Source organism: Scyliorhinus canicula, chromosome 18 (genome assembly GCF_902713615.1).
Source record: "Scyliorhinus canicula chromosome 18, sScyCan1.1, whole genome shotgun sequence".
Classification (NCBI taxonomy): Eukaryota; Metazoa; Chordata; class Chondrichthyes; order Carcharhiniformes; family Scyliorhinidae; genus Scyliorhinus; species Scyliorhinus canicula.
In genome coordinates this window covers 95,943,178-95,964,961 of record NC_052163.1, presented here as the reverse complement: position 1 = coordinate 95,964,961, position 21,784 = coordinate 95,943,178, and the positions used below count along the sequence as shown (strand labels likewise).

The window sequence follows — 21,784 nt, the reverse complement described above, 5'->3', positions numbered from 1 at the left end:
ACATTTTGAATTTGGACTCCTGTTCATGATAAAAGGGGTTAAGTTATGAGGAAAAGTTGCATTAACTAGGTTTGTATTCTCTTGAATATAGAAAATTAAGGGGTGATCTAATTAAGGTATTTAAGAGCAGCAATTAGGTCAGCTAAAAGGCTAATGAAAAGGGGGAAAGCAGACAACTGTGAAAGAACTGGGAAGAATTTTAAAAAAAGTTATGTGAGGAGTCAAAATTGTCAGACTGTGTTAATCATTGAAGGAAGTTCAAGGAAAGGTTACAAAGTAGTCAGTGTGTACCGGAAACATTAAATGAGTACTCTGCATGTGTTTACTCTTCAAGCTTATGCTCAGCTAGAAAATGTATTGATTTTAATAAAAATAGTATTAAATTAGATAAACATAATATTTTAGATAGAATTAAAAACTTGAAAATAGAGCAGCAAGGTCAAATAATAATCACCCAACGGTCCTCAGGGGGATTGGGCATGTGCTGTGTCAGCCCATGCCCATATTTTAATATCTCAGCATTCTAGGATGATTCATAGAATTTACAGTGCAGAAGGAGGCCATTCAACACATCAAGTCTGCACCGGCCATTGGAAAGATCACCCTACCTCCACCCTATCCCCATAACCACTCCTAATCTTTTTTGAACACTAAGGGCAATTTAGCATAGCCAATCCACCTAACCAGCACATCTTTGAACTGTGGGAGGAAACCAGAGCACTCGGAGGAAACCCACGCAGACACGGGGATAATGTGCAGACTCCACACAGACAGCGACCCAAGCCGGGAATCGAACCTGGGACCCTGGAGTTGTGAAGCAACTGTGCTAACCACTGCGCTCCAGTGCTACCCCTGCAGACCAAAAGGATTTAGTCCTCATCTTTAAAACAGATGAGAAGACAGACTCAGGTAACGAACGATAGACCCATTAGTCTGCCATTAGTAATGGGAAAGGTGTTTGAGGGAACCATTTTGGAGACATTATACAGTTGCTTGAATCAAGATAGATATATTAGGGACACCAAACAAGACTACATATAAAGGTCAGTCTTAAATATATTTTAAACAGGTATTTTTTGAAGAAGTTATGAAGAGAATGGAAGTCAAGTAGACTGTCTAAAAGACTTCCAAAAAGCTATTGATAAAGTCAAAATTATACAAGCTTAGCTTCAGGTATTAGTCATAACGTATTGAGCTGGATTGGGAACTGGTTTTCAGGATGTTGGGTAAAAGGTAGTTACAGTTGGATTTGGATCTGTTTCGAAACCAGTCACCAGTGGTGTCTCAAAGGGATCAGTGTTAACCGTTACTCTTTTATTAATGATCTGGTTGCAGGTATGACCTGCAAATTTGTAGATAATAGCACTGGAATAGCCTGCAAGTCCAAGAATATCTATAGACATGATTTGTTTAGCCTTTGTATCAACCGAAGAAACAGTTATACCTTGTGAAAGAAAATAACATTAGAGAAGGGGTAGTAGAAGAAATGGGACAATTAAAGGAGAAGTAATGGGTAATATATCTAATCAAAGTAAATTCAAAGAAGAACACAAATAAGAACAAAATCGCAAGCAAGGGCAGCAATGTTCCTTTGAGAACAGAGACTAGGCAACTCAACCAAAATGATAATATGGAGTGGTGGTTACAATCAGATCAGCCATGAATGGTGGAGCAGACTTGAGGGGCAAAGTGACCTGCTCCTGCTCCTAACATATATGTTTGTGTGTGTGTGTGTAAGCAGTAAAACAAGGGAACTTCTCACAGGAATCCCTAAGCAGCAAATACACCACATCTCTGTGTAAAGATTGCACTGATAATGATCCAGATGAAATAGTTGTCCAAGGCAGCCAACAATGACTAAATGGCACCTTTGTGTTTAGACAGGTTAAGTTGGGTGTTAAGTCTACAACTGGGTTAAACTGGACATCATGGGCTTTGCTGTCTAAAGAAAGAATAAGAAGGGGTTCCCTGAGATTGCAGAAGAATTCAGCCAGCCTTTTGGGAACATCAAACAGATGTTGCCAAAGGGCAGGCTGCCCCACATGTATCACACTGAATGGATGAGGGTGCCTGGAGCACAAGCTGGCAAGGATAGATTCACAGATATCACAAAGTCCTATCCAAGGAATACTCATTGAGATAGCCCATGATTGTGATTCGTGAACAATTCCTCGGATATTCTAATGTATCGAGTCTTGCTTATATTGATTAATTACTGTCACCAATAATAGTCAAGTCAAATCATTTGGCACTTAGGAGTGAAAGGATTAACTGGCCAGAACCCCAAAGCTCCAACAATACAAAGATCTGTGTGAGTGTTAGGATAATAAATGATGCTTGACTACATCAAGTGGATCATAATGTATTGGGAGATTGTGCTCATAACCGGCACTTATGTTTAATTTGGAAGTAGTGTTAAGCATGTGGGCAGGGTGAATGCTCAATATTCATATACAGCAGAGAAAATTATTAAAGTAGTCCAGAAATAAAGGGACCTGGGTGCTCGAGTGTAAGCGAAAGATAGAGCAAACAGTGCTGGATGCATTAATAAGTCAACAGATGATAAGTGGAGGCATGCTATTTTGGCCTTTACAAGGCTTTGATCAGGCTTTACTTTGAATACTGCGGCCAGTTTTGGCTTCCTCACATCGTGGCTGATATTGAAAGGGTCTAGAGGCAAAGTGGTGGGCGACTTTCTGCTCCCTTTTCCATCAGGCGGGGTCGATGGCAGGAGCGGAAAATCTTGCTGGGCCAAATCGCGTTTCAAGCCAACATAAAGGCATGAAGAGATGTCCCTGCCCTGCCAGTGATATAATGGGAATCCCAATGTTCAATGTTGGGAAGTCTTTACGTCTGATAATGAGATGATAAGTTATTGTAATGGATTCCTCAAGTCCATTACCTGCATGCAGGTGGAGCAGCCAGTGAAGAAGGCAACCGGTCTGTTAGCCTTCGTACCGAGAGGATTAGAGTACAGGAATAGGGATGTCTTGCTGCAATTATACAGGCCTTGGTGAGATCACATCTAGAATATTGTGTGTAGTTTTGGTCTCTTTATCCGAGGAAGGATGTTCTTCCTTTAGGGAGAGTGCAGCCAAGGTTTAACCAGACTGTTACCTGGAATGGCAGGACTGACATATGAACAAATATTGAGACTGTTAAGGATTATATTTGCTGGAGCTCAGAAGAATGAGGTGGGATTGCACAGACACCTATAAAGTTTTAACAGGACTAGACAAGATAGATGCAGGATAGATGTTCCCGATGGCAGAGGAGTCCAAAAGCAGGGGTCACAGTAAGGATAAACCATTTAGGACTAAGATATGGGATGAAGGAGTGGCGAGCCAGTGGAATTTGCTAACACAGAAAGCAGTTGAGGCCAACTCCCATGGAATGCAGGAGGAGCTCAGGTGAGTGCATCACTCAAGGGGAGGGGATCATGCCTGAGCTGGGGGGGGGGGGGGGGGGGGGGCAGTGTCCCACCAGCATATTGCCGTGGGACCCACCCCATGCCGATTATTTCAATCAGCTGAACCATACAGAGGAGAAAGCTGGGTTGGGGCCAGCTGCTTCAACACCGCTTTTCCCACCCGCTGTAACACTCAAGATAAGCTGAGAGAGTTAGACTTTCGGAGTCGCAACTCTCAGCCTATCTTGTTAACTAAAATACTTTATAAGGGATTTAGATCAGCTTGCTGTTATAAAACGAAGAAAGAAATATTATCATCCAGTTTACAGTTTGACAATAGGTTAGGGAGGACATGAGGTCAGAATTTTAAGTTGTGTAAGAGCAGACCCAGGTTGGATGGCAGATGTTGATTCCTTTCCCAGAAAATAGTGGGCCACTGGAACGGGCTGTTCTCTCATGCAGTGGCTGAATTCCTTCAAGCTAGAGTTGGAACTGATTCTGGTTGGGGTAAAAATTACCTCTTACAAAACATAGGCACTGCAACGAATTCGGGGCAGAGCAATTTCCTGAACTAGTTTACATTTCCTCGATAGGCTGGAGTGGAATTTCCCTGATTTCTTCCCCCCCCATGTGCCATTTTGACCAGGGCTTTTATCTGTTTTTTCCTCTCTCAGATCAAATGTTTTTGCGAGGGTGAAAAGTGTGTATACTGTGATACACAAGGAATTACAATTCTCCAAAACTGGTCAGCTGGAGCAATGAGTATTTATCAGTCTGTCTTTGTCATATGTTTGTAAAGGACTTGATAGGCACGATAGGGAGAAATGCTTTCCTCTGACGGGAAAGACGAGAACACAATCTTAAAATTTGAACCAGGTGGGTGGCACAGCGGTTAGCACTGCTGCCTCATGGCAACGAAGACCCGGGTTTGATCCCGGCCCCGGATCGCCGTCCATGGGGAGTTTGTACGTTCTCCCAGTGTCTGCGTGGTCTCACCCCCCACAAGCCGAAAATGCGCAGGGTAGGTAAATCGGTCACACTAAATTGCCCCTTAACTGGAAAAAAAAATAATTGGGTAAAATAATTCTAATAAGGGTGGAGGCAGCCAACGGGCGGGCCAGGAATGGCGCGACGCACGGGCCGGCCCGAGAAAGGCTATGGCTGACCAGCGTGGTTGGGGGGGGGGGGGGGGGGGGGGGGGGGGGTGTGCCCCCCGACCAGGCTGATTACCTAGAACGTCAGGGGACTGAATGGGCCGGTTAAGAGGGCGCGGGTGTTCACGCACTTGCGGGCTCTGAGGGCGGACGTAATTATGTTGCAGGAGACACATCTGAAAGTGTCTGACCAGGCCAGGCTAAGGAAGGGCTGGATTAGCCAGGTCTTCCACTCGGACTTGGACTCGAAGTCTAGGGGGGTGGCAATCATGATCAACAAGTGGGTGCAATTTGAGGCGGAGGGCATAGCCGCAGACAGGGGGGGGAAGATATCTGATGGTACGGGGCAGACTGGAGGGGAGAAGAGTGGTGCTGGTGAATATGTATGCCCCAAACTGGGATGACGTGGACTTCATTAAAAGAGTGCTGGGGAAGATCCCGGACCTGGACTCTCGCAGGCTAATAACGGGGGGGGGGGGGGGGGGGGGGGGGGGGGGGGGGGACGGGGACGGGGACGGGGACGGGACGGGGACTGGGGGGGGGGGGACTTTAACATGATCCTTGACCCGGCTTTGGATCGGTCGTGTCCCAGAACGGGAAGACTCCCAGCAATGGCAAGGGAGCTGAAAGGGTTTATGGAGCAAATGGGGGCAGTGGACCCCTAGAGAGCCAGACAGCCGGCAGGAAGGGGCTACTCGTTTTACTCGCACATCCATAAAGTATATTCTAGGATAGATTTCTTCGTACTAAGCAGGGATTGTATCGGGGAGGTAAAGAACACGGAATATTCGGCAATTACTATCTCAGACCATGCCCCGCACTGGGTAGACCTGCAGATCGGGGGGGGGGGGGGCGAGCTACCAACGCCCGCAATGGAGGCTAGACGTGGGACTGCTGTCGGAGGAGGGGATCTGTGAGAGGCTTCGGAGGTGTATGCGAAATTACCTGCAGGTGAATGACACGGGGGAGGTCTCAGCGGCGACCCTGTGGGAGGCGCTAAAGGCAGTAGTGTAGGGGGAGCTGATTTCAATTGGGGCCCACAGAGCCAACGCAGACAGGGCAGAGATGGATAGATTGGCCAGGGAAATGGGTCAGACAGATGAAGAGCACGCGGAGTCGCTGGGGGAGGTTTTACTCAGGGAGAGGCAGAGACTACAGGCGGAACTGGGGGCACTATCCACGAGTAGGGCCGTGGAACAGCTTAGGAAGGCGAGGGGCATGGTGTATGAGCATGGGGAAAAGGCTAGCAGACTGTTAGCGCAGCAACAGGAGGAGGGAGGCGGCCAGGGAAATAGGTAGAGTGATGGATGGGAAGGGGCGCAAAGTGGAGGACCCGGCAGGGTTGAATAGGGTATTCCGGGACTTCTATCGCAAGCTGCATACTTCGGAGCCGCCGGAAGAACCGGAGGAGATGAAAAGGTTTCTGGACGGGTTAACATTCCCAACAGTAGGTAGGGGGCGAGTGGATGAGCTGGGGGCCCCGATTAGAGCGGAGGAGGTACTGGGGGGCCTAAAGGCCATGCAGTCGGGGAAAGCCCCGGGGCCGGATGGATACCCAGTAGAGTTCTATAGGAAGTTTTCTGAGCTGGTGGGCCCGGTCTTGGCGAGGGTTTTCAATGAGGCAAGGGACAGAGGGACTCTGCCGCCGACAATGTCGCAAGCCACGATATCACTGATATTGAAGCGGGGTAAAGACCCGGAGGCGTGCGGGTCCTACAGGCCAATCTCCTCGATTAATGTTGCCGCTAAGCTCCTGGCAAAGGTACTGGCGGTTAGAATGGAGGACTGCATACCGGAGGTGATTGGGGAGGACCAAACTGGGTTCGTGAAAGGTAGGCAAGCTGGCGGCCAACCTGAGAAGATTACTTAATGTGATAATGATGCCCCCGGCGGGCAGGGATGTGGAGGTAGTGGTGGCGATGGACGCCGAGAAGGCCTTTGACCGGGTGGAGCGGGACTATCTATGGGAGGTGCTCGGACGGTTTAGGTTCGGGGAGGGACTGGTGGATTGGATCAAATTATTACATCAGGCCCCGAGGGCTAGCGTCAGGACTAACAGAGAAGTGTCGGAGTACTTTAGGCTGTACCGAGGGACCAGACAGGGCTGCCCGCTCTCCCCGCTGCTGTTTGCGCTGGCCATAGAGCCGCTGCCGATTGCGCTGAGAGCCGCAGAGGGATGGAAGGGGATGGTGAGGGGCGGGGTAGAACATAGGGTCTCTCTTTACGCAGATGACCTGCTCCTGTACGTGTCGGACCCAGTGGCCGGGATGGGAAGTATACTGGGAATGTTGAGGAAGTTCGGCCAGTTTTCAGGATACAAATTAAATACGGCCACGAGTGAAATGTTTGTGGTACAGGCAAGGGGCCATGAGAACAGATTGAGAGGGCTACCGTTTAGGCTGGTTGAGGAAAATTTCCGGTATTTGGGAATCCAGGTGGCACGAGACTGGGGCAGGCTGCACAAGTTAAATTTGGCCAGGGTGGTGGAGCAAATGAAGGGAGAGTTTCGGAGATGGGATGCACTCCCGCTGTCGCTGGCAGGGAGGGTGCAGACTGTAAAGATGACAATCCTCCCTAGATTTCTGTTTGTTTTTCAGTGCCTCCCGAACTTTGTCCCACAGTCCTTCTTCAAAAGAGTTAACAGGATGATCATGAGCTTTGTCTGGGCGGGAAAATCCCCGCGGGTGAAGGCGGCGATGCTGGAGAGGAACCGCAGCGAGGGAGGGCTGGCTTTGCCGAGTCTGATTAATTATTACTGGGCGGCCAACATCGCTATGATAAGGAAGTGGATGGTGGGTACGGGGTCTATCTGGGAGCGGGTGGAGGCGGCTTCGTGCAGGGGCTCCAGCTTGGCAGCCCTGGTCACGGCTCCTCTACCGCTGCCGCCGGCCAGGTACTCCACCAGCCCCGTAGTGGTGGCGACCCTGCGGATATGGGGCCAGTGAAGGAGGCATGTAGGGGAGACGGGGGCGTCGGTTTGGGCGCCAATCTGCGACAACCATCGGTTTGCCCCCGGGAGTATGGATGGGGGGTTTCGAGTATGGCGGCGGGCGGGGGTGGGCGATATGTTCCTGGAAGGAAGCTTTGCGGGTTTGAGGAGCTTGGAGGAGAAATTTGGACTGGTAAGGGGAAACGATTTTAGGTACCTACAGTTGCGGGACTTTGTTCGTAGACAGGTCCCATCTTCCCCATGCCTCCCGCCAATGGGGATCCAAGACAGAATAGTCTCTAAGGGGGAAGAAGGGGAGGGTAGAGTCTCTGATATTTATAAGGTGCTCATGAGGGAGGAAGGGTCCCAGACGGAGGAACTGAAACTTAAATGGGAGGAGAAGCTAGGCGGGGAAATGGAGGACGGGCTGTGGGCAGAGGACCCGAGTAGGGTAAATTCAACCACGACATGTGCCAGGCTCGGGCTGATCCAATATAAGGTCGTTCACCGGGCCCACATGACGGTGGCTCGGATGAGCAAATTCTTTGGGATAGAGGACAAATGCGCTAGGTGCGCAGGAGGACCACACGTTCACATGTTTTGGGCATGCCCTAAGCTTAGGGGGTACTGGGAAGGATTTGCGGGCGTCATGTCCCGGGTGCTAAAAACAAGGGTGGCGATGGGTCCAGGGGTGGCAATTTTTGGGGTTTCGGAAGACCCGGGAATCCAGGGGGAGAAAGAGGCCGATGTTTTGGCCTTTGCTTCCCTGATAGCCCGACGACGAATACTATTGGCGTGGAGGGATTCAACGCCCCCGAAGACTGAGTTGTGGCTTGTGGACATGTCGAGTTTCCTGGGTATGGAAAAAATTAAGTTCGCCTTGAGGGGATCTGTACAGGGGTTCGCCCGGAGGTGGCAACCATTTATTGACTTCTTTGCGGGAGAGTGAGCGTCAGCAGGGGGTGGGGGTAGAGTAGAGTAGAGGAGGAGGGATAAAATGGCAGGTAGTGCTGGTGGGAGAGGAGCGGGCTTGTGCAGTATGTTACGATTGAAGTATTGAATGTACGTGGATGTTTGCACATTTTTGCCTTTTTTGCTTTCTTTCTGTTGATGTCTGTAACTGTTTACAAAGCCAAAAACTACCTCAATAAAATTCTTTATTAAAAAAAAAAAATTCTAATAAATTAGAACCAGGCAATTCAGGGATGGCGGCAAAAAGCACTTCTTCACACAACGGGGAGTGGAAATATGAAACGGATTCCCCCAAAGTCTCCGAGGCTAGGTCAATTGAATGTTGACTCTAAACTGAGATTACTTTTTTTAGACTTAAGAGTTTATAGCTTAGGAACAGAGGTGGGTGGATGGATTTAAGATACTCATCTATCTGAACTGAAGAACACTTTTAACGGGTTAAATTGAGTTATCCTATTTTTATAAATTGCTATTTAACATCTGCCATTTAAAAACACAAAGTTTATTGGTAAAACATTTGCATTTATATATTACTGTCGGTAACATAACTTAAAAATTGATAACATGCATTATCCAAAAGGAAAGTAAACAAATGCCTGTTTCGGAGAGCAAAAGGTTAAATTCAAAATATAGTTTTACTAATAAGTAAATAGGTTGATCGGTCACTTGCTTAATTGCTAGGTGAGACTAGGTGAGCCAGTTTTTTTTTTTACTGTTAATTGAACTCACCTTTGTTCTCTTCGTTTTCCGCCAATGCCTTCACACTGGACATTAGTATATCATCATAGCCCAAGAATTCATCCAAAAGAAACCGGCTAAAACCATCCCCAAAGCAAAGATCTTTTGTTGGATCTGTGAACAAAATTGTATAATGTAATTAATGAGCCAATTATAAATTCTGGTAGCATTTGAAGTGTGGGGTCAACAGGAAGAACAGAACTAAAGTCCGATTCTTCAACAAATAATCCATATCCTTTATATTAAAAGCCTAATATCCCAATAAAAGCAAGTTCAATTGATCTAAACAGAATATATATATATACACGAGATTTAGAGATTTTCAAATTCCAGAAACCCAACAAAGCTTTCCAGAGTTTTATCAAGATCATGAGAGATTTCCTCAAATGGAATCTAGTTACTGAAGCTGGAGGATAGATCTGTACACAAGTCAGTTATTCAATGTGCCCTCAGACTGGTCTCCACTTGCCAGACTTTTATGCCAAACCCGTCTTCAAACCTTTATGATATTGTCTTTATAAATTCATAGCCCTTGGTCTTCAACCAAAGCCATCTTGCACAGCCCATTTACAATCAAAATCAAATTTTCTTCGACACCTCCGTGAAAAGGACATGGATCTCTGTCAAGGTCAGAGAATTAGAATATAATTCAAAGCCCAAGAAACACTGGGAAGAATTCAAAATTTACACCTTGTCATGTGAGAGTATCTTTACGAAATGGGTGTTTATTACTGCAGTGCTGTCAGAGTGTGGGTGCAGCAGGGCTGTCTGTCAGCTTTTAGTTTCACTTTGAGAAAAGCTTGGGTGTGTATGTGTTTTTTTGGTTTCGTTTCAGTGTTGGAGCTGCAGTCAGCCACAGAATGTGTAATGTTGTTCTCTCTGCCATGTAAAGACTATCTCTTGACCATTTGGTGAATTCAGAGTGATAACTGTTCTCAGTAGTGAATTTAAACCTGATGTGCTTCTGTTAAAAGTTTATTTCAAGTCTTGTGGATGTCAAAAGGAAAGCTAAAGGATTACTTAGTGTTGTATTCTTTGGGGGTTGTATTTGAATTAATGGTTGCTAAGATGTTCACTGTATGTTTTAAAAAGGTTAACTTGAGTTCAGAGAATAAACTTTGTTTTGCTTAAAAAATACTTTTGATTTCTGCTGTACCACACCTGTAGAGTGGGCCATGTGCTCCCCATACCACAATCCAGTAAAAGTCGTGGGTCAGGTGAACGCCATGATACACTTTGGGGCTCTTGAAACCCTGGACATAACAAATTGGGGGCTCGTCTGGGATAAAAGTCTATCTATTCGATTGGCTTAGTGAACCTAAAGACAGTGAGGTGTGAGCATATTGTGGTTGCTTTTCAGGTGTGGTATTCCAGTTTAAGGAGTGTGTTGTGGACAATGGCTCTTTCAAAGGCTCTGAGGTTTTTGGGGGTGGAGATGGTCACACGCAGTACCTTACGGACAGAGACTAAAAGACTGTTAGATTTGGCAAAAACATTGCAGTTAACATTACCTGACAAAATACGAAAAGATGAGGTAATTATGGCAGTGGCTAAGCATTTAAAGTTGACCAAGATACAATTTGACTCATTGAAAATGGCAAAAATTCAGTTACAAATTAAACAAATGGAACGAGAAAGAATTAAATCAGCTTGAATATGAAAGAGATAGAGAGAAAAAAGAAAAAGACAGGAAAAAGAAAGAGGGGAAAAAGAATTTGAACTTTGGAAAATGGCCATGAAACATGACAATCAGTTAAAATCGGCGGATTTAAAGGGAAATGTACAGTTTGAGGATAGTGATGAGGATAGTGAGAAAGAGCGTCAAAGTCAAAGGCTTGGTGGGGATCTATTTAAATATGTCCAAGCATTGCCAAGGTTTGACAAAAAGGAGGTAGAAGCCTTTTTCATTTAATTTGAGAAGGTGGCTAAACAAATGAAATGGCCACAGGACATGTGGGTATTACTGATTCAAACAAAGCTGGTAGGTAAGGTTAGTGAAGTGTTTACATCACTACCGGAGGAGGTATCCGAGTCGTACGAGGAGGTGAAAAAATCCATCTTGGGTGCACATGAACAAGTGCCTGAAGCCTACAGACAAAGGTTTAGAAATTTAAGGAAAGGATTTGGCCAAACATACGTGGAGTTTGAAAGGATCAATTTTGATAAGTGGATAAGGGCTTTGAAAATAGACCAAACGAAGGAAGCTCTCAGAGAAATTATACTTTTGGAAGAGTTTGAAAATTCAATTCCTGATGTAGTGAGAACTCATGTGGAAGAGCAGAGGGTTAAAACTGAGAGATTGGCAGCAGAAATGGCAGATGATTATGAATTAGTTCATAAATCAAAGCTTGGTTTCCCACATCAACTTCAGGCTGTGAGGGATAGAAACTGGAGACATCAGAAATACTCAAGCGGTAGAGGCAAAGGTGATCTGATGGGAGATAATAAGGAGAGTCTACCTCAAGATTAAAAAAGAAATCCAGGAGGGTGGAAAAGAAATGAAAAGTTTCAAATGTTTTCACTGTAATAAACTAGACCATGTAAAGTCACAGTGCTGGTGGTTGAAGAAAAACACTGGGAAGGCTGAAGTGGTAAAACAGGATAAGACAGTGGGGTTTGTTAAAGTGGTAAAGGAAAGCCCAAGTGAAGCGAATCATAGAATTTAGAATTTACAGTGCAGAAGGAGGCCATTCAGCCCATCGAGTCTGCACCGGCTCTTGGAAAGAGCACCCTACCCAAGGTCAACAACTCCACCCTATCCCCATAACCCAGTAACCTCACCCAACACTAAGGGCAATATTGGACACTAAGGACAATTTATCATGGCCAATCCACCTAACCTGCACATCTTTGGACTGTGGGAGGAAACCGGAGCACCCGGAGGAAATCCCACGTACACACGGGATGTGCAGACTCCGCACAGACAGTGACCCAAGCCGGAATCGAACCTGGGACCCTGGAGCTGTGAAGCGATTGTGCTATCCACAATGCTACCGTGCAAAGGAGGTGCAAAAGATTGTACAGCCTGATCAAGAGGTGATTGATAAGAAGGTGCCAAATCTCTTTAAAGAATTTACTTGTGTGGGTAAAGTTTACTCGTGTATCAGGAGGAGCAGGTAAAGAAGTCACAATTTTAAGAGATACGGGAGCTAGTCAATCTTTAATGGTAAGAGATGAGGAGTTATGTAGTTTGGAAAGAATATTGGCAGAAAAGGTGGTAATATGTGGAATTCAGGGTGAGAGGAGTAGTGTTCCATGATATAAGGTAAGGTTGGAAAGTCCAGTGAAGAGTGGTGAAGTGATAGTAGGAGTAATAGAGAAGCTATCTTGTCCAGGAATACAGTTCATCTTGGGTAATGATGTAGCTGGACCACAGTTGGGAGTGAGGCCTACTGAGGTTAATAAGCCAGTGGAAAATCAGACAACTGAAGTGTTGAAGGACAAATATCCTGGGATTTTTCCGGATTGTATAGTAACAAGGTCACAAAGTCACAGGTGAAGACAAGAGGAGAAATCAAAGAGCGAAGATGAAGTTGAAATGCCATTATCAGAAATGATTTTTGATCAGATGGTTGAAAAAGGACAAGAACAGGTGAAGGACGAGGCGGATATTTTTAGTTCAGGAAAATTGGCGGAGTTACAACAGAAAGATGTAGAAATAAAACCTATATATCAGAAAGCATATACGGAAGAGGAATCTGAGTGTATACCACGGTGGTATTACAGTAAAAGTAATGTCTTGATGAGAAAATGGAGACCTTTACATATGCAGGCAGATGAAAGTGGGCAGAAGTTCATCAAATAGTATTGCCGGCAGGGTATAGAAAGGAGGTGTTGCGAGTTGCACAAGGTACCAGTGGGAGGTCATTTGGGAATAAGGAAAACTCAAGCTAAAATCCAGAAACATTTTTATTGGCCTGGACTACGTAAAGATGTAGTTAAATTTTGGCAATCATGTCACACATGTCAAGTGATAGGGAAACCTCAAGCAGTGATAAAACCAGCGCCCTTAATACCCATTCCAGCATTTGAGGAACCTTTTACAAGGGTCCTAATTGATTGTGTAGGATCTCTTCCTAAAACAAAAAAAGTGGGAATCAATATCTTTTGACAATAATGGATGTGTCTACTAGGTTTCCAGAGGCAATTCCAGTACATAATATTACAGCTAAAAAAATTGTGGAAGAGTTACTTAAATTCTTTACTAGATATGGACTACCCACAGAAATACAATCAGATCGAGGATCAAATTTTACCTCGAGGTTATTCAAAGAAGTTATGGATAGCTCAGGAATAAAACAATTTAAATCAACTGCACACCATCCAGAATCGCAGGTAGCATTAGAAAGGTGGCATCAGACATTAAAGACAATGTTGAGGGGTTATTGTCAAGATTATCCACAGGATTGAGATAAAGGAATTCCATTCGGACTGTTTGCAATTAGGGATGCACCTAATGAGTCAACCAAATTCAGTCCTTTTGAACTAAGTTTTGGTCATGAGGTAAGAGGACCACTTAAATTGATTAAGGAAAAATTGGTGAGTGAGAAATCGGAAATTACATTATTGGATTATGTGTCAGATTTTAGGGAACAATTAAATAGAGCGGGTGAATTGGCTAGACAGCATTTAAAAATTGCACAACATGTGATGAAATGGGTAGTGGACAAGAAATCCAAAATTCGTAGTTTTGCCAGTGGAGATAAAGTTTTAGTATTGTTACCAGTGGTAGGCGAGCCTTTAAAAGCAAGGTTTTGTGGACCGTATCAGATTGAAAGGAAATTGAGGTGAATTATGTGGTAAAAATGCCAGATAAAGGAAAACTCACCAAGTGAGTCATGTGAATATGCTTAAAGGGTACTTTGAAAGGGAAGGAGAAAAAGGAGGAGATTTTAATGATTCTAACTCAAAGTGATGAATCAAATCCAGATGAATGTGAATTTGACATATCTCAAATTAAATTGGAAAATGAGGATGTTCTTAAAAATTGGGATACATTGTTGAGTTACCTTCCAGAGGAAAAACGAACTGACCTGAAAGAGTTATTGATATCACATGGGCAAATTTGTAAAGATAAATTGCGAAGTACGAAAATGGCTATACATGATGTAGGTGTGGGAAATGCTGGTCCAATCAAACAACATCCATATAGACTTAACCCATTAAAATTGGCACAGGTTAACAAAGAGTTTGAGAGTATGCTTAAAATGGCATACTTGAAGTGGGTTGAAGCCAAAGGAGCTCACCCATAGTGATGGTACCTAAACCAGATGGTACCCAACTGTTGTGTGTGGACTATAGAAAGGTTAATGAAGTTACAAGAACGGACTCTTATCCTATCCCACGTTTGGACGATTGCATTGAGAAAGTGGGACAAACAGATTTTATTTCCAAACTGGATTAACTTAAAGTTACTTAAGGTTACTGGCAGGTACCTTTATCCGATAGGGTGAAGAAGATTTCAGCTTCTGTGACTTCAGATGGTATATACCAATTCAAAGTTATGCCATTTGGCATCAAAAATGCCCCAGCCGGCCACTTCCGATTGCGGTGATGCGGTGCTAAGCCGCACGTTCGGTGGCTCCCGCTTTTTTCGGTCTTTTGGGCTCTTTTAAGGGCCCGTAGTGGTGCTGGCTGGACTTTTCCCGGTGGGGGAACACATCCACTGCGCTTATCTGCCGGTGGATGGACTGGACCAGGAGTGGAGCGGTTACAAAATCGGCTTTGGAGCAGAGAAAGGTGCGAGGCAGGAGAAACAAGATGGCGGCAGGCAGGGAACCGGCAGCGTGGCAGCAGTGGGCGCAGGAGCAGCTTCAGAGAGCTGAAGGCTGAGCTTTTGGAACCGTTAAAGGCCTCGCTGGACAAGCTCATGGCGACTCAGACGGCTCAGGGTGCAGAGATCCGAGAGCTACGGAGAGCGAGGACGAACTCCTAGGCCTGGCAGTGAAGGTGGAGTCGCATGAGGCGCTCCACAAGAAATGGCTAGCGAGGATGGAGGAGATGGAGAAACGCTCCCGTCGGAAGAACTTGCGGATCCTGGGTCTCCTGGAAGGTTCTGACTTGGGGGCCTATGTGGCCGTGATGTTGAACTCGTTAATGGGCGCGAGGTCATTCCAGGGGCCCTTGGAGCTGGAGGGTGCCCATCGAGTGCTGTTGAGGAAGCCCAAGCCGAACGGGCCGCCTAGGGCGGTGCTGGTCCATTTTCACCGCTTCGTTGACCGTGAGTGTGTGCTGAGATGGGCGAAGGTGAGCAGCAGCAAGTGGGAGAATGCAGAGATCAGGATTTATCAGGATTGGAGCGTGGAGGTGGCGAAGAGAAGGGCTGGTTTTAATCGGACGAAGGCAGTGCTTCACAAGGGGGTGAAGTTTGGCCTGTTACAGCCGGCTCGCCTCTGGGTCACTTACGAAGATCGCCAGCTTTACTTAGATTCCCCGGAGGATGCCTGGGCCTTCGTCCAGGCAGAGAAGCTGGACTCGAACTGAGGACTGGGGACTGATGTACATAGTCCGGAGGCCTTGTCTTCCTGGGTATTCTTTCGTTTTTCTGGTTGTGTTTGTTGATGATTTTTGCTTTTTTGGTTTTTCGCTTTTTGGGGCTGTTTATTTATTCGGGTGCTTACTTGCTTTTCACTGGTGGAGGGCTGCGGAGCTGTTCGCGGGCCCGCTGGGTCACGCACCCTTCCTTTTCTCGCGCGTTGGGTCGGGGTCTGAGATGGCAGCGCGGGCTTTCTTCCCGCGCTGGAGGCGCAGTGGCGGGACCGGCACTGGGTGGGGGGGGGGAGTGGTGGTTGTGTTACACCGGGGGGGGGGGGGGGGGCTGGTCACATGGAAAGTGAGGGGGCTGAATGGGCCGGTGAAGCGGTCCCGGGTCTTGGCGCATTTGAAGGGGCTGGGGGCGGACGTGGCTATGCTCCAGGAGACGCACCTTAAGGTGGCGGATCAGGTGAGGCTGAGAAGAGGCTGGGTTGGACAGGTGGTTCACTCGGGGCTAGATGCGAAGAATCGAGGGGTGGCGATCTTAGTGGGCAAGAGCTTGTCGTTCGTGGCGTCGAGTGTAGTGGCGGATAGCTGTGGTAGATACGTAATGGTGAGTGGTAGGCTTCAAGGGGAGCGGGTGGTTCTGGTTAATGTGTATGCCCCCAACTGGGACGATGCAGGTTTCATGCGGCGAATGTTAAGCCGGATTCCGGACCAGGAGACAGGGGGCTTGATCTTGGGAGGGAATTTTAATACTGTGTTGGACCCAGCTCTGGATTGTTCGAGGTCTAAGACGGGCAAGAGGCCGGCGGCGGCCTCAGTGCTGAGGGGGTTCATGGATCAGATGGGAGGGGTAGACACTTGGAGGTTTTTGAGGCTGGGAGGTAGGGAGTTTTCCTTTTTCTCCCATGTCCACAAGGCTTATTCCCGGATTGATTTTTTTGTCCTCAGCAGGGCGCTAATCCTGAGAGTGGTGGGGGCGGAGTATTCAGCGATAGTCATATCTGACCACGCTCCGCATTCGGTGGACCTGGAGCTGGGGAAAGGGAAGGTTCAGCGCCCGCGGTGGAGGTTAGATGTGGGGCTTCTGTCAGAGGAGGAAGTATGTGGGCGGGTCCGTAGGTGCATAGAGGGGTATTTGGAAGCTAATGACAATGGGGAGGTGCAATTTGGGGTGGTCTGGGAAGCGCTGAAGGTGGTGGTTAGAGGGGAGCTGATATCTATTCGTGCGCACAGGGAGAGGGGGGGGGGAGAAGGTTGAGAGGGAGAGGTTGGCGGAAGAAATAGTAAGGGTGGACAGGAGGTATGCGGATGTCCCGGAAGAGGGGCTTTTGAGGAAGCGTCGCAGTCTCCAAGCGGAGTTCGATATACTGACCACCCTGAAGGCGGAGGTGCAGTGGAGGAGGGCGCAGGGGGCGGTATACGAGTACAGGGAGAAGGAAAGTCGGATGCTGGCCCACCAGCCACCAGCTCCGGAAGTGGGAGGCAGCGAGAGAGATATGGGGAGTCACAGATGCAGGAGGGAACCTGGTACGGAGTGCTAGGGACATTAATGGGGTGTCCAGGTCCTTCTACAAGGAGCTGTACCGGTCGGTGCCCCCTAGGGAGGTGGGCGGGATGGATAAGCTGGAGTTCCCAAGAGTGGAGGAGGAGCGGGTGGAGGGTCTGGGGGCCCCAATCGAGTTGGAGGAGCTGATGGAGGCGCTGGGGAGCATGCAGACAGGGAAAGCACCGGGATCTGATGGGTTCCCGGTGGAATTTTATAAGAAGTTCTCAGACCTGCTGGGCCCGTTGTTAGTGCGGACCCTGAATGAGGCGAGGGAGGGGGGGGGGGGGGGGGCTTTGCCCCCGACGATGTCTAGAGCAATAATTTCACTGATTCCGAAGCGAGATAAGGACCCGCTCCAGTGTGGGTCTTACAGGCCGATCTCGCTCCTCAACGTGGACGCAAAGTTGTTGGCTAAGATACTGTCCAGGGAGGTGGAAGATGTGGTCCCGCTGGTTATAAATAAGGACCAAACGGGGTTTGTGAAGGGGAGGCAGCTGAATGTCAATGTGCGGTGGCTCCTTAATGTTATGATGTCGGCGGCGGATGGGGGCGCGGACATAGTAGCATCGATGGATGCGGAGGAAACCCTTCGATAGGGTGGAGTAGAGCTACCTGTGGGAGGTGTTGAGGAGATTTGGGTTTGGTGAGGGATTCACTAGCTGGGTGAGGCTGCTATATAGTGCCCCGGTAGCGAGCGTGGTGATGAATGGGAGGAGGTCGGGGGACTTTCGGCTGTCCTTTCATTAGCGATTGAACCCCAGGTCATGGCGCTGAGAGATTCGAAGAACTGGAGGGGGATTGTGCCGGGGGGGGGGTGTCCGGCGGGGTGAGGATACTTGGGGAGTTTGGGGACTTTTCGGGCTATAAGCTCAACGTGGGGAAGAGTGAGCTGTTTGCTGCACTTGGGGGACCAGGAGAGGGGAGCTCCCGTCGAAGAGGGCGGAGAGGAGCTTTAGATATCTTGGCGTCCAGATAGCTAGGAGCTGGGGGGGCCGTACATAGGCTAAACTTTTCGAGGCTGGTGGAACAGATGGAGGAGGAGTTTAGGAGGTGGGATTCGCTGCCACTTTCCTTGGCGGGCAGGGTCCAGTCGGTTAAGATGACGGTGCTCCCGAGGTTTTTGTTTCTCTTCCAGTGTCTCCCCATCTTGATTCCGAAGGCTTTCTTTAGGAGGGTTAATTAGAGTATTCTGGGGTTTGTGTGGGTGCGGAAAACCCCGAGAGTCAGGAGGGTATTCCTGGAGTGAGGCAGGGAGGTAGGTGGTTTGGCGTTGCCCAACCTGTGTGGGTACTACTGGGCTGCGAATGTGGCAATGATTCGTAGGTGGGTGATGGAGGGGGAGGGTGCCGCATGGAAGAGGTTGGAGGTGGCGTCATGTGTGGGCATGAGTCTGGAGGCACTGGTGACGGCCCCGCTCCCACTCTCCCCGGCAAGGTATTCGACGAGTCCAGTGGTGATGGCTTCCCTCAAAATTTGGGGGCAGTGGAGGCGACATGGGGGGAAGTGAAGGCCTCAGTTTGGACCCTGATACAGGGCAACCACTGGTTTGCACCTGGGAGAATAGATGGTGGGATTTTGAGTTGACATAGGGCAGGCATCAGGCGGATGGGGGATCTTTTCCTCGACGGGATGTTTGCAACTTTAGGGGAGTTGGAGGGCAAGTGGGGTCTCCCTCCTGGGAATACTTTCAGGTATATGCAGATTAGAACGTTTGTTAAGCGGCAGGTGGCTGAGTTCCCGTATTGCCGTCAAGGGGGGGGTGCAGGAAAGGCTGCTCTCGGGGACGTGGGTCGGTGAGGGTAGGATCTCGGCAATTTATCAGGTGATGCAGGAGGGGAAGGAGGCCTCGGTGGAGGAGCTGAAAGCGAAGTGGGAGGAGGAGCTAGGGGAGGAGATCGACGAGGGGATGTGGACGGACGCCCTGGGGAGGGTGAATTTGTCCTCTTCTTGCACACGGCTCAGCTTAATTCAGCTGAAGGTGCTGCATAGGGCGCATATGACTGGGGCCAGGCTGAGCCGGTTCTTTGGGGGTGAGGACAGGTGTGGGAGGTGTTCGGGAGGCCCGGCGAATCACACCCACATGTCCTAGGCGTGTCTGGCATTGGAGGGGTTCTGGAAGGGGGTGGTGGGAACCTTGTCCAAGGTGGTCGGTTCCAGGGTGGTACCGGGCTGGGGGCTCGCTATCTTTGGGGTAGCATCAGAGCCGGGAGTGTAGGAGGCGAGAGAGGCCAGTATTCTGGCCTTTGCGTCTCTAGTAGCCCGGCACAGGATTCTTTTACTGTGGAGGGACGCGAAGCCCCCGAGCCCGGAGTCCTGGATTAATGACAAGGACGAGTTCATCAAACTGGAGAGGGTCAAATTTGCCCTGAGGGGGTCGGTGCAAGGGTTCTTCCGGCGGTGGCAGCCTTTTCTTGATTTCCTGGCGGAGTGTTAGGGGGTGGTCATTCTCAGCAACAACCCGGGAGTTAGGGGGGGGGGGATTATGGGTCTGTTAAGGGGGTTCGTTTTTGCAACTATATGTTTGTTACTTTCTTTTTTGTTATTAATTCATCACTTTGTATTGCGGGGGAGGGGCTTTTCTTTCTGTTTTTTCTATGCCTTGTTTATTTTATTGTTGGGAGAAAATTTGTTGTTGAAAAATTTGAATAAAAATTGTTTTTTTTTTTAAAAAATGCCCCAGCCACATTTCAACAGTTAACTAACAAAGTTGTTTCAAGATTACCCAATTGTGCGGTATACATCGACGATCTGGTAATTTTCAGCCAGACATGGAAAGAACATTTAAAACGTCTGATGGAGTTATTTGATTGACTTCAGGAGGCGGGTTTGGTGATAAACCTAGCCAAAAGTGAATTTGGAAAAGCCCAAGTCACTTTCCTTGGCCATACAATTGGACAGGGTTGAATGGTCCCACGGGATGTGAAAAGAAAAGTTATTGGGGAGTTTCTGATACCCTTGACACGACGAGAAATAATGCGATTTCTTGGTATGAGTGGATTTTACCAGAAATTTGTACCGAATTTTAGCAGTGTGGTCGTTCCACTGACGGACTTGCTCAAGAAGCGTAACAAATTCCAGTGGACAGCGGAGTGTCAACAGGCATTTGACGGCCTGAAGGCTGTGTTAACCACTGCTCCTGTGTTAGCCATCCCAAATTATACCAAACCATTCAAAGTGGCGGATTATGCGAGCGATGTGGGAGTAGGTGCAGTGCTTCTACAAGACGACGACGAAGGGCTAGAGCGGCCTATTGGTTATTTTTCAAAGAAATTGAATTCTCACCAGAAAATGTATTCAACGGTGAGAAGGAGACTTTGAGTTTGGTGCTGGCTTTGCAACATTTTCACATTTGTGTGACCAGCAATCCGTCTGACACCATTATATATACTGATCATAATCCGTTGATGTTTTTGGAGCGATTCCGAATAACAATCCAAGGTTGTTTTGCTGGAGTTTATTGTTATAGCCATTTCATTTAAAAATAGTACATGTGGCAGGACGAGAAAACGTGATAGCCGATGCTTTGTCACGAATGTGATGAACGGAAGCAGGTTCAGTTGGAGGAAGAAAAAAAAAAAGGGCTATATTATTATACCCATTTGAGTCTGGTTTTTTTGAAACAAAAATGTATATTTACTGTGTGCATTTCTTAAAGGATAGTGAAAAGGTGAAAAATGAACCCATCTTGAAGTTGATGAATTTTTTTTTTCTTGGGGGGAGGTGTCATGTGGGAGTAACTTTAAGAAATTGGTGTTTTTTATAGAATAACTGTAGTGAGTGTACCGTTAAGAAATGGGTGTTTATTACTGCAGTGATGCTAGAGTGTGGGTGGAACTGGGCTGTCTAGTCAGCTTTTAGTTTCACTTTGAGAAAAGCTTGGGTGTGTCTGTTTTTTTGGTTTCGTTTCAGTGTTGGAGCTGCAGTCAGCCACAGAATGTGTAATGTTGTTCGCTCTGCCATGTAAAAATTATCTCTTGACCATTTGGTGAATTCAGAATTATAACTGTTCTCAGTAGTGAATTTAAACCTGATGCGCTTCTGTTAAAAGTTTTTTTTAAGTCTTAAAATGAAAGCTAAACGATTACTTAGTGTTGTATTCTTTGGGGGTTGTATTTGAATTAATGGTTGCCAAGATGTTCACTATGTTTTAAAAAGGTTAACCTGAGTTCATAGAATAAACATAGTTTTGCTTTAAAAAATACTTTTCGATTTCTGCTGTACCACACCTGTAGAGTGGGCAGTGAGCTCCCCATACCACAATCTAGTAAATGTCGTGGGTCAGGTAAACTCCATAATACACTTTGGGGTTCTCTAAACCCTGGCCCACAACAGCCTTCAGCTGGATAGTTTGAGCCGAAGGTTTGAGCCAAAGTTTCAAATGTAGAAGCACCCATATTTATTTTAAAGCAGACATGGAGAAAATGTGCTTGGGCCATAATAGGGACAAGTTATCTAATAATTTATGTCGAAAATATCTTGGCTTAATTTGAGCTGTATGATGTTTAAGATAGGATCTTGGTGGGCAGAAGGCTGAGAAATATTTTCTTCAGAAGAGG

At 47.3% G+C, this 21,784-nt stretch overlaps 1 protein-coding gene across 2 annotated transcripts in view; it reads right to left on the bottom strand.

Annotated features, from left to right (window-relative positions):
- tmem259 (transmembrane protein 259) overlaps positions 1-21,784 on the bottom strand; it is a 93,870-nt gene that overhangs the window by 25,235 nt on the left and 46,851 nt on the right. For both annotated transcript variants that reach the window (XM_038776751.1, XM_038776752.1), the window contains exon 5: positions 9,194-9,316. In XM_038776751.1, the coding sequence (XP_038632679.1) occupies positions 9,194-9,316 (123 nt within the window). The remainder of the gene's footprint in view (positions 1-9,193; positions 9,317-21,784) is intronic.